The following is a 14,040-nucleotide window of genomic DNA, read 5'->3' as shown; positions in this document are numbered from 1 at the left end:
ATTTGAAACACCCTTTTGAAGCCCATGATGTGTTGATTAAGATTGCGTTAAAATGTTCTGTATAGTTAAAGAGATGATAGAACTAAATTCATTTAAGTGAACTGACCCAGATTTTGCCACTAATTACATAATAATTGATTACATAATGATTGCATAATAGAAATATTGCATTCATAAAAAAGAATAATCTTTTATCTATCTATATATACCTCTTTATTATTTTTTATGCATTCATAAGAAAGTTACAGCATTTTAAAGGTTAGTGATTGGAAGTAAAAAAATCTTTGTATTGTGCTACCTTAACATCAAATACATTTAGTGGGGAAATCGGATATTCCGGATAAGAATTATGAAGCTTCTGTATCATATATTTTCCTCTTTGATTACATTTATATATCAGTCTCTTGAATTATGAAATCCGATAACATACTTACATTTTGTTTCCTTATGTTTTGATGTTATACCATGCCCTGTCTCAATAAAGACAAACATTGAGCGCCCACATACATATGTAACTCAGCGACAAACTAAGCCAGAAGCAGGTAACAAGTGCAATGGTGATCGATGCATGGTTGCTGATTGTCATACTTATTATATGGATATAAACCGTATTAGTTTTAATTATTGTTGAAAAGTAAAGTTTTTCATTGATCTGTTTTTGTTCATGCTATTGTTTTTTTTAATGACAATTGACATATATAACATCACCCTTTTTAAAAAGAAAAAAATCTTTACTTGTAAAAAATTGACACCAGGTTGGAATTTAGGCGAATGTTAAGTCATATTTTAGTCCTTCTTTTATTTTCCTTGTGAACTGAGATATATAAAATTGAGAATGGAAATGGGGAATGTGCCAAAGAGACAACAACCCGACCATAGAAAAAACAACAACAGAAGGTCACCAACAGGTCTTCAATGTAGCGAGAAGTTCCCGCACCCGGAGGCGTCCTTCAACTGGCCCCTAAACAAATATATACTAGTTCAGTGATAATGAACGCCATACTAATTTCCAAATTGTACACAAGAAACTAAAATTAAAATAATACAAGACTAACAAAGGCCAGAGGCTCCTGACTTGGGACAGGCGCAAAAGTGCGTAGAATATTATTTACCTGGTTTGTCTTGAATGTCATTACAAGAACTGCGTGGGAAAATGCAAAGTTATCATAAAGCAAACAATGCGTATTTGCAACAAGATTTAGTAGAAATTTATCACGTTTTTCAATGGACTAGATGTCACATAGAATAATGACTATTTAATTTATATATGTTTTTCATGTCATTGGTTTGCAATATTGCTTACATATAACCTACTCACACAGTGTGAAAAAACAAACAGTATTGCTTCCTGTTCCATGCCATTTTTGAAATTGAAACGGAAATGATTTCTCCATATGCACATCGGTTAGACGTATTACAAAATAACCCAAAGTACGAATAGAGAAATTGGTGATTTGAGTTGATTAAATCATGACATAAACCAGAAATTAATTATTTCCTAATTCGAGCTTTATAAAGGCTATAGTGCAAGTGACGATTTTTAAAGGATTGTTGTGCTCTGACAGGGGAACTTGGGCAATTTGATTAATCTCGTATTCGTATCTAATTTGAAAACGGACATCCGCATTATACTGACACCATAAACCATTGCTTGACCGATACGTAGTGTCTGTATTACAACTAGCGAGAGAAAGTTTTTCGTTAGTTAACATCTTAAAAATCAAGAAAAGTTGTCATAATTTAAAAAAAATACCGATTGTGGTGAAATCCCTATCCTAACATTCTGACTGAGTCTCGGTAAAAATGGCGGATGTATACATAACATCTTTTATAGTTCACGCGATTCCCTTAGTTATTGATATCTTGCATTATACATTCAAATTTGAGTTTTAACATCGGTTAAATCAAATTTCTTTTCGAATGAGAAGATAGTGTAGCTCTTTTAAAAGTACATCACAGCCAAAACTGACCAGGTACATGTAGATACTAGAAAGTATAACGGACGGTCTTACAAAACTTATACCTACACATCCTTGAATATGGACTGAAACGAGAAAACAAATAAGAGAACTGTAAAATATTGGTTGTAGTCTGAATAAAGTAAAATATAAGCTAAAATACATTGTTTGTACCATATGAAAACAACTGCGTGTTCAAAGATTTGAGTTCATTATACATGGAAAGAGTATTACAATACAACAGCAAAATGAACAGTGAATGATGTTTAACGTTTTGCATTAACAGATTTCGCCCACTCATAGTCTATTGGAAGTATCAAAAGTGATAAAACGTGATTGTGCAATACTTTGCAATCAGCATCGTGTCCAAAAAATGTCAATATCGTTTATTCGCATGGTCTGCAATGGACATTTCTTGCAAATTACACCGCGAACGAATGTCAAAAAATTCTTACGTTCTTACTGATATCCTTGATTAAGTTAGTAGCCCAAATGACAAGTATTATTTAAGTATTATAATCATAAAGACTATTCTTACATTAAATCTTTGGTTAGTCTGCAGACACAATGCTCTGTTTTATATTGATAAGCAAATTACACGACACGTATTGATTATCAATACCTTGAACAAGGATGGTAACCTGTACTTGTGGGCTTCAGTATTGTCAGCTTACAGAGATTTATTAATCAACTGCTTAATAAAGATATCAAACGTTGATGTCCATTTAAAATCTTCGTATCTGTTAAAATAGAAAACTTTCTGCACAGTTGGTATCTTCAACAGTCGCTACAGTTTCGGGCTGGCAATAAAACAAATGAAAACAACACGTTATATAAATTGTATGCATTCTAAGCGCTTTTCTAGATAAGCTGACAACAAAATTCATTTCCTATTGACTGTTATATCGACAATATTTCTAATACCAATACATGTTTTGAAGACTGAAAGTGACGATTACAATATTGATACTACACATTGATGTGTTTCCCCTTGGTTTTAGTTAGTAACCCAGATTTGTTTTCTCTCAATCGATTTTTGACTTTTGAACAGCGGTACGCTATTGTCGACTCTATGTATATACAGTCTTTTTTGTGCGTTAAAAACAATTTTACAATAAAATGATTTATATTTGTCTGTGTGAGACAATCTTGTTGGATAGTATTTCCTCAGTATGATAATTGTACACTGACTACTGATGTCCAGCAATGATAACTAAATCCTACTTAGCACAGAGGCATGGGTTCTATCGGATATATATCACGTTTATTGAACGAATAATGACGTCTAGACTGTAAGAGATCCCAAGTTGAATTAAAGCATTGTATAACTTGTTTAGTATCAATGGCCAATAAATGTCATTTGTTTTAATATCATGCACTATTGGTGCTAATTTAAAATGATAAATAAGGTATCCAACCGATATCATTACGCACGGTCAGATAATACTTATACAAATAGTTAAAAAATTGAAAACATTTTTAAGAAACAAAGATGTAATCATCAATTTATAAATTTGGGAAAACTATATTTTCTTTTAGAGCGGCGAACTATTGAAAACAATATCACAAACTCAGTTGTCAGCACTTCTGTGTTGACATGAGTTATCATTGATATGGTCATAATTATAAATGAACTGTTTACAAAACTTTGAATTTTTGAACCCTAAGTTTTTTTTACCTAGATAAATTGTACCTTAGCTGCATTTAGCAAAACTTTTCGGATTTTTTGGTCCTCAATGTTCTTCAACTTTGAACTTTATATTTGGCTTTTTTTTCATATTTGATTCGAGCGTCAAATCAATTCATTTTCCCAGGAAAATAAAGTTAAATCTTTTATACCCCTTGTATACTGTCAGAAGTTTGCTTCAGCATGTTTTCATTTTCTATCAAAGCTTTACTTAGTTCTATAACTGATTGGTTTTTTAAAAACTTTTTATTGAAACATATTGAGAATAAAAAAGAGTGTATTGGTCGGGAGAACGATTGACTCTACTCTGTTTAATTATAAATGTATAATAGAGGGACGAACGAAACCAGAGGGACAGTCAAACTCATAGATCGAAAAGACAACGCTATGGCAAAAAATGAAAATGACAAACAGACAAATAATAGTATAAATGTTTTGTACAAGTTTTAACACATTGTCTAGTTTTTAATCAAATGATTTTATTTTGTTATTTCTTAGATTCTCAAAAAGGAAAATCAAATAGTCCACACCGAACGCACCAGTTCCTGTCGGTACCGAGAAAAGTAAGTGTTCCACTTTTATGTTGTAATTGGTTGTTCAAAAATAATAAAAATTAGAATGCTTTATTTTCAAAAACGAAATTGTCTAGTGACCAAGAAATGTGTTCATTTTACTAGAAAAACAGACAATATAAATTAAATGTGAAAAATTAAACTTGCCTATTTTCTTTTCAAATTTGTTTATCTGAAGAAAAGGGTTAACATTGAACACTTCCAAACCTAATAAGAATGAACGAATTCAACAAACGACCATTTAATTAAATTTCTTGTTGCGTGATATTGATTTCTTGGAAATTGTAACTTTTATTTTTCTTCGAAATGTTTTTAACTTAAGGAATGAGGAATTATAAGTTTGTTGAACTTGACCTAAAATGTTTATTTGTTACATTTCGAAAGGTCATACAATGTACGCCACTTTGGTTTTCTTCCTAAACAGTTGTGTACAATCGGAACACAAGAAATGCTCAATATTAAAAGCTTAATGACTTGCATCGATGACGCTCTACACAAGTTTATGCCATGTGGCTATTTTCAAGCCGTAAGACGATAATAGTAATAGTACTGATCAATATGAAATCAACACAAACCAGAAGATAATGGACTGGTGTAAATGCAATTTCAAGCATGTTCAACTGACATCATATTTGAATAGAAAGAAATATAGCCATTACTTTATTGTAAATAAAGTTTACCAGTTAGAATTTATCGGTCTGTATTGCAGATCAAAAGAAGTCGAAGCTCTGGTAGCGTAACCAGTGGGTCGGACGACAGCGATAGTGAAGTATCACCACCTTTATCCAGACGAGGTCGAAGAGCTGCAATCGTGGATACTAAGGTAAATCAGCATACTGTTCTTTTTGTGTCTTAAGTAACCCATGTGCTTATGTAATATCTTTACCTCCTGGTCTTGTCATACCGTACAGGACAAATTTATTAAGACATAATAGGTTTCGTTTTTCTCGTTTGTGTGGTGTTTCTTTTAGCACTATATAATTATTTTTTGAAAGGCTCTTTTCAATATATATAAAATTTGGTTCTTTGACAATCACATCTATTGCTATGATTTGAAGATTTGAAGATTTGTTTGTTGTGTTATTAGGCTCTTAAACATTAAAAAAATTGAAGTTAGTTAGTGAAAAACACAAGTTTACTCAATTAGACATTGGTGAAATTTGTACACAATGTTTGTTTTATTAGGCAACATCCCTTTCAAATACTGTGATTGTCAACTCCATCAACCAAAGGACTTTTCAAAAAGAAAATTCAATAATGCGGATTGCATCTCATTGATATTCAAGTTTACTGTCTTTAAAGGATCCATCACAGTTTGTTTTAACTCTTTTGTCCATTGTATGCTATAGATGATACCTAATTTGTAGTTTGTATCATGTTCAACAAGATCCAGTTTCCTTATACCATCTTTTATCGTATCTGAATGGTTCCGCACTTATTCAGGATGCAACTCCATTATTTGGACAATATCGGATTTTATATTCTCATCATGCATCATGTGAAGAAACTAGTTTTTTTTCAAAAAGTGTCCCTCATATTGAAATATAATAGTGTCACCAATTAGTCTATTTACAGATTAAATTTGTACTTTAAGCATCATTCATTATTTCCTATAAAATGTTTTTAGTGATTTAAGTATTGTTTCTTAATCGGCTGCAGCCGGGTTTTATCTGTTTCCCACAGAAAATATTGATTTCCTTATTTAGACATTAGTCGGTTATTACAATACAGATCTCGCCACCTGCAGATCTCTTCTTAGAAATTAATTGACATCATCTGGCTTTGTTTCCTTTCTCAATTTTATTTGTTAAATATCACATGGCAAAACGAGCTTTTGATCATAGAAAAGTTTTCTTTCCGATCCAATGTCGTTATGTCATTTCAAAACAGAATACTGAAAAATTAGTTGTAGCCTGTGATTGACCTTAAAAAAAGGCAACAGTAGTAAACCGGTGTTCAAAGGTCATTAATCGATTTAGAAAAACAAATCCGGGTTACAAGCAAAATCCGAGGGAAACACATCAAATATAAGAGAAAAAACAAACGAACGACAGGAAAACTAAAGTGCATCATAAACAAATGCCAATGCACATAGAAGCGAAATATTTGATAACAAATGCCATATTCCTGCCATGTTCCTGATACAGGACAAATTTAAGAAAAAGGATGGCTTGAACCGGGTTAAATGGCTAGGCAAAACTGAAAATGATTTGTTAAATAAAATAAATAAGAAATTCTACCATTTTGTGTTTTAAAATGATAAAGAAATAAATTCGATCATTGTACTGATGGTGCAGCAGGTCATTTATTAAAAAAATACTTAGTTTATTCATTTTACTTCAGAATTTTGGAGATGTTTCTCCGTCGAATTTATCACCTGAATTATCACCTAGTAATTCGTGTGATGAAGGAGAAACCGCCAGGTATGTATTAATTAATTTAGTAAAATAGTAGATTACACCTGAATATAAAAGATAACAAAAGATTTATAACACAGCAAAAACCAAAAAATACGACATTCATGTTGCAATTATGCGGAGACCTTAAATATATAAAATTATATTTTAATTAATATGCACATGAACCTAAGCACAGCATGGATACCACAAGGTAATTAGGATAAGACATTACCATGTTATCGACAAACACATTCTCTCCAACCAGTGCTCAGGGGTCGTATGAAATTAATAGTTAGATCAGAAAGTTTGCTCCACAAAGGAAGGGTTAATTAAATGATTTTGTAATAAAACAATAACAAAAGGTGAAAACAGTATTTTTTTGCCGTTAACACTGTCTTGGTCGTTTTCTGGAGAGTTTTATATTCAGTTAAAACTGAGACTACTATACTTACTATTAGTATAATAGTCCCATGTTAAAATAAAAAAATAAAAGCATAAAAAAAATTCAATCAACAAAGTAATAAAAAATCTGTTTTATTGGTACACACTGTGTTTTTCATCTTTTTCTTTTGCTTAAAAAAAGAAAACAATACATTACAAATCCATGCGTCCATATTAAGTTTTCTTGATTTACCTTCATCTTGAAACTTTAAAGCTTAATATTTGAAAGCCATATCAATAATAAAATGTATACAAAAATACACGCCAGATCGCAATCAATTTCATACGATAGAACTTAATTCTTGCAATTAGCACATATCGAATTCAGAGAATCCAAGTGAAGTTGAAGTTGACCTGGAAGGAATACTACTTTTGCGTTTAGACCCTTTTGGTTTTGTATGCTCTTGGCTGTTCTTGTTTTTTGTCTCCATCTTTCTGATGTTACAATTTTTTATTTAGGAATAATATAAAACTTTATTTGTGAAAACGATATAAGTGGCAACTTCAATCTGATTGGTACTGCAATTTCACTTATATTAAGACAATTACATGTATGTTGACAATTATATGAATTTTATGATTTAAATAGTCTGATAGATACTTATTTTTTTTTGTACCTCATTTCAACAATTATACATATTCAGTAAGAAGTTAACCATTCATGTCAAACTTGTATTTAGCCTTATGTCAAAACTATTTGTTAGATTGCTGTAATGACTCTTTGTCTGTTGTGTTTACCACATCTTCTCGACATTGTTTTTTGAAAGATTTATGTCGTATTTGAATTAAACTAGGCTTGGTATAAAATCCTTTAATGAATCATATCTACACCACTGCAAAAGCTTTAACTATCGATCAACTCCATCTATCATCTACAGGAGTGCAAACATGTCCTTTCATTTATATCGTTTAAATCAGGTCATTTTGTACTAAAATAAACCCTGAAGTAAAGCTTTAATTGCTAAACTGAAAACTCGTTACTTAAGATATAACCTTTATTGTTGCAAAGGAAGATGCAGTTAAATTGATCGTTAAAGTATACAAATTAACCACATTAAATTAGAGGACATGTTTTGGAAGAAACAATATTATCCCTAAAAAAATTCATTCAGATTAGTTTTTAATGATCCCATTTAATGTGTTACGTCGAGTTGTATTAATTACCCACTTTCACATTAAAATAAAACATTCAAGCAATTTTACATTTAAAACATTCATTTTAGATTTTGACTTTCAGCGTCTTAACTATTTTCAACTACTGATTAATTAGATAGATTAAAGATTTCAAGTCATTTCCTGTTAGTACAATGCATTACAAATGGTACTTTAACGGTTGCACAAATATAACTCTTTAATGTAGAAAGGCATGTTGTGGCAGTAGAGCTATACAACAACACCTACAGCTTTTGACACAATCGATGTCTGTATTCAAACTTAAGTTTAGTATGTCAATTTATGTTTCTTTAAACTCAACCAAGAACCAAGTGGTTTATAATCACAGGCTTAATGTTGATTATACAATTTGTAAATTTCGTCTTTTTGTATATTTTGAGGAAAAAAAAACATGAAATAAACTACATTTTGACAAATTATTAAGAAAATCTCTGGATTGTAATTCAGACTCGCCATCTACCGTAACGTCAATTGAAAAATAGTTCAATCAGAACATGACTACAAAAGAGCTATGTTATGGTTAAGCCCGCAAATAAATGCTTTTAACTTAGTTTGATGACTTATTCATTTAAGAAATCACTAGTCAAATAATTCGAATATCACAGAATTATCAACGAGTGACCAAACAAAATTTTAACTTCAAGAATGTGCGTTTAGAAAACTGAATTTCAAAAAACTAGTTTACCCTGTGGTCATTATAAATGAACAATGTCTATACGAAGAAATTATTTATAAAGTATCGTTGTATCCGTATTGAGGGTATCATGCCTTCATACTATTAAGACTCAGCATTATTGTTTCAAAATCACCTGCCTTTTTTTTATGTTACTGTGTCTAAAAGTCAATGACTTTGATTCTTCTGACGTTTTAGGCGATCTGTCTTTTTATTCGGTATCTTAATCGGCTAGGAAACGACGACAGAATAGCTAAGAGTTATTAAATAACCATTCACTGCAGTAGACGTATTCTCTTCAGACACAAAATAAATATGACAATTTACTAATTAGGTTTGTCAAATCGCTGCATTATGTCAAATACAAATTATTTTTCATATCGAATTATTAGACAAAACATTAACCTTAAAGAAATTTAAAGGGACGGAAATAAAACAAAAAAAGACAAAACTAAACACTAACATGTTGATTGTCCGTCCTATAAAATGCAAATATAATAATACTTTATTTCAGCTCTAATCTGCAGATTTTTTTATGTGTAATGTTTTTTTTTAAATTTTATATGAACATAAAACAAAAAGCAATCCTAATTCTTTAATAGATATCAGAAGATGTGGTATGAATGCCAACGATAAAACTCTCCACCCAAGTCACAATTTGTAAAACTAAATCATTATTGGTCAAAGTACGGTCTTCACCACGTAGCTTGGGTCACATCGAACATCAAGCTATAAAGAGCCCCTAAAATAACGAGTGTTGAATCATTCAAACAACAACCAACAGACTAATCTATATAACAAATTAGAAGCTTCACCGAGCTATTTGTATTCAGTAGACTTTAAACTATTGTATTATGAAGCCATCTTTACAAATAAACGTGAAGTTAAACGATAATAATATAACTTCTTTGAATTTAGCTTTACGAAGAGTAAGCTGGTTGTCAGTTTCAACAATGTATCAACAAGCATATTTGTTGAGGTTTCATTACAAGAACAAACAAAAAGATGTGCGGAAAACACGTATGATTGAGACGTTTTATCGTATCAAATATATGGGATAATTTGATATTTTGATAGACGACATGTACCTGTGTTTGTATACAGATTAAGTATGTAAAAGGAAAAGTGCAGGATAGTTCTATATATGAAATGCATCATATTTGAAGAGCATCAAGGGATCGTAATAATATCTTTGCGAAAACAGGAAACATCATGCATACAAATTTCAGCAAGACTAGACATGACTATGACCAGTTGAAAACTTGTCATTTCAAAGAAGTTTTGTGTAGGTAGCTTTTCGTTACTTATAAAATCATGTGCATTTGATTTAATGAGATGCATTCTTATGTTTCAGTAACCTGACATCACGCCTGCGGCGAAGGCGAAGTTCAGTCGAGTTGGCAATGAACATTTACCCCGGTGATCTTTTAGTTCAGGAACACCATAAACGATTACTCAAGCGCAATACAGTTGCTGATTTCAACACCTTACGGAACGGTTCTAGTCAAAGTATCAGCGATGGTGAGTAATATTTACGCTGTCAGATTAAAAAACTCACATTATTCAAAACATTTCTTCAAATTTGAAGACAAAAGTATTACAATATACTCATTGATTTTATACCATAGCTGGATGTATGACTTTGAAATTAACCTTTTCAGACTAAAAATGATAAAGACTTTGTTTTGATATCGAATTCAATGCCATTTGTTAAAGATCAACAACGTTGATTCCGACGATCTATATTTTATTTATCTCTGATGTCTTGTTGTTCGTGTTAAATCAAGGTTACCAAAAAAAAAAAAAAACAAGATTCAGATTACTTTTGAAGATAAAAGAACTGGCCCGTGGTTTTCGTAAAAGTAGAATAACAAAAATGCCGAACTCCCAGTAAAATTCAAAAGGGAAAAGTCCTTATCTAAATTGCAAAATCAAAAACTCGAACACATAAAACGAACTGATAACAACTGTCATATTCTTAACTTGGTAACGTTTTGAACGGGAAAGAATGACTTTGATCCAAATTCTCATTTTAAACACTAATACTCTTCTACAATTTCGGATTAAAATAAAATACTTCATGAATTAAGTTTCATTTTTTTTAAATGCACCCTTATATTGAGTTATACAATCATGTAATGATTACAACTATCTTAAGACAGCTTTAGTTTACAGTCTTAAATGTTTTACTAGGATAGTCATATGTTGATACTGAGATCTGTCAAGGGACATACATTGTATCTATGAACTCAACTTTTTATACTTTCGAAAAAACAAGGTCAAATACTGTACCAGAATAACAAACATCAAAATCAAACTCATTATACGAATGTCTTGTAAATTAGTCATTTTTATTGACTACTGTTTCTAAAGAGACATCAAATTAAAATGTTTAGTTTTAGACCACAACACTGTTATATATGAGTGTTCATAAGAAAACGTTAAATATATTTTCTAATGGTGTACTGAGAAATAAAAGCTATTGTCTTCAAAATTTCTTACCGTCTAAACTAAAGTAGAAAAAGCACAAGTGTCACCACTCTAGACATATCTGACAGAATTAATCAATAAAGTTGAATTTCTTTACACTTTAAAGGTTCCGTTTCATTTTATTTCTTCTACTTAGTTACTTCATCCGTTCTGATTAACGTATTTACAGATTTATGTGTTTTCGTAATGAACATTTAAGCTTTATATTTGACATGTGAAGTACGTTTTTGATTTTTGAACAACATATACAAAGGATTTTATCCATGAAGAAAAAGACTGCGTTTAGATATTTGTAAAAAAAGGACAACAATTCATACAAAGAAAAGTATCATATCATTTTACTGAAGGTTGTAAATTACTTCAAATACTTCCAATCAGCGTCTTGATGACGTTAAGTCGAAAGATGCTCGGTGAAACAGCCTATTTGCTACTAAATTGAAACCTGCCAATTGGAAATTTATAATATTCACGGTACCAATTGTACTGCACCAGGTGCGCGTACCGACGGGAACGGTCTCGTCAGTGATGCTCGAAGATATATTTGCAAATCCCAAAATGTATTTAAGAGCTTATAAAACAAACAAAACAAAAACAAAACAAAACAAACAATGACAAAAAGTATATCCAAGGCCGAGCAAGATATCAGAGCTTTTAATCAAAGTAGGATCAGCTGTAATAAGTTCAATTCTGATTGCACCGTCTAACTCTAACGACTCATACCAAACAGATATATTTATGTATAAAGGTTCAAGATTTCCTAAAGTACATTTTCCTTTGGAATATCACTTACAGAATAATATAATTGTAAATATGAAGATATAAGAATCCTTTGTTGTTTCTACCTAGTTATTTTTATCAAGATTATAAAAGGACGAATTTCTTCATAAATGTGCTAAGTAAATATCAATAAATGTATTTTGATAAAGTAAATATCTATTATATAAAGTTAAATGGTGTTAAAATTCCATTCATCAATACTCATAAGCCAAATTCGGTGCGTTCAACAAACATTCAATTCCAACATGCATAGCCAGGAGTAAGGAAATCGAATACTCTAACGATACAGAAACCCTGGAGAATACAAAATCAAGATTGTATACAAACATCATTCAAAATTGACATCTGTATGAAGCATTTGATATGGAGATATTATATATAATATTCGAACAGTTTTCAAAATGAAAGTCTAAATTTTAAATTACACTATTAAACGTCACGTGGGTAATATAAATTAACAAAAGCAATTGGGTTAGGACTGATACATTTTTGCGCATGTATGAAAAAAATATGCGACAATCAAATTAACAAAAGATTTTTATCCCGTAATAAATGTAGCAAAAGTATCTCAATGCATACTGTACATCACTAGATATGTCTTTCAAATTCTGTTTTAATCTAACCCCGTAAAGTAAAAACAATTATTTCCAGTTTAAAACTTTTATCAATACTTTTAAAAGTGTTGAAATCTATACTCTTTACGTTAGTAATTTACCGATGATCAAATGTTAAAAATAGATTAAGAAGTCACATAAAAATATAAAAAATCCACTGTGAAATGGCAAGAACCCCAAAAGGAGTGTGACCTTGTGCACTATAAATTAAGAAATTGTTGCATTTATTATTGGATTTTTAAGAATGGACAAAAGATATTCTTTTAAGAATTTCAGGAAAATCTGCCAAAAAATATTATTTTTTAGAATTTCAGGAAAATCTGCCAAAAATTATATCAATCTAATACATGTAATACAGAATATAGTTTATTATACATGTGATACTCAAATATTCTCTTATTCGCAGTTATTATTTCTTAATATATGCATGTTGCCATGTATACTTGATTGTTGAAAAATTCTCATGTTTTAAAAACAAACCTATACATTGTATTGTCATGTTTCAAGAATACATATCTCATTGCGCATGACACGGTCTTAAACAACATTATTTAACAATATTGTGAAACTGTAATGTTCCCGTAATAAAATGAATGTATACGTTATAAATAATCCTTTTAAAACTTGAAGGTCGCTTTTTCTACAGTTTATCTTTCTCCAATAATACAAATGCGTAAAATACCACAAATATTCCTTTAGGATCAATACTCAAAACAGCTGATTGTCGTGAAAACTGAAGAATAGCTACATAATGTGGTTACATTGACATATCACTGCATCATCATCCATTGTGAATTATAAGATAGAGAATATTAGTGTCAAGCTTGCTCTAGGGAGAAAAACAACAATTCATCAGTGAACAACAAGATGTATTCACATATACATGAATAAAATGGGAACGAATTAAGGATACTTAAAATTAATTTACGGTTTCTCATACTACACTTGTCTGCTCTTTATAAGAAAATGTTTAACATAAGGTTGACTGTAACCTTATGTTCCAGCAAACATTCCCTGTTACATATTTGTTTTGTTTTCATAGTAATTAAGGTTTGAACACCACGTTGGCGGCTATACCCTAATTTATGACATTTTAACCTGTTTGTTTTGTTCACACATCGTTGTCAATATAATGTAATTGTATGCGACTGTCATACAAGTGAGAGGCTAGCTAGCTACAAAACCACGTTTAATCCACCATCTTTCTTGTACAAACGAAAATGCCCGTATTAAGTCAGAAATATGACAGTTGTTAT

At 30.8% G+C, this 14,040-nt stretch overlaps 1 protein-coding gene across 5 annotated transcripts in view; it reads left to right on the top strand.

The window, feature by feature from the left end:
* The window catches only part of LOC139524440 (pleckstrin homology domain-containing family G member 7-like), a 144,594-nt gene that overhangs the window by 112,237 nt on the left and 18,317 nt on the right, over positions 1-14,040 (top strand). For all 5 annotated transcript variants that reach the window (XM_071319216.1, XM_071319236.1, XM_071319225.1 and 2 more), the window contains 4 exons: positions 4,144-4,208; positions 4,927-5,040; positions 6,561-6,640; positions 10,258-10,424. In XM_071319216.1, coding sequence (XP_071175317.1) covers positions 4,144-4,208; positions 4,927-5,040; positions 6,561-6,640; positions 10,258-10,424 — 426 coding nt within the window. The remainder of the gene's footprint in view (positions 1-4,143; positions 4,209-4,926; positions 5,041-6,560; positions 6,641-10,257; positions 10,425-14,040) is intronic.

This window comes from Mytilus edulis, chromosome 1 (genome assembly GCF_963676685.1).
Source record: "Mytilus edulis chromosome 1, xbMytEdul2.2, whole genome shotgun sequence".
In the NCBI taxonomy this organism is placed as follows: domain Eukaryota; kingdom Metazoa; phylum Mollusca; class Bivalvia; order Mytilida; family Mytilidae; genus Mytilus; species Mytilus edulis.
Note: the sequence above shows the minus strand (reverse complement) of the source record. Positions and strands in the feature narration are given on the sequence as shown.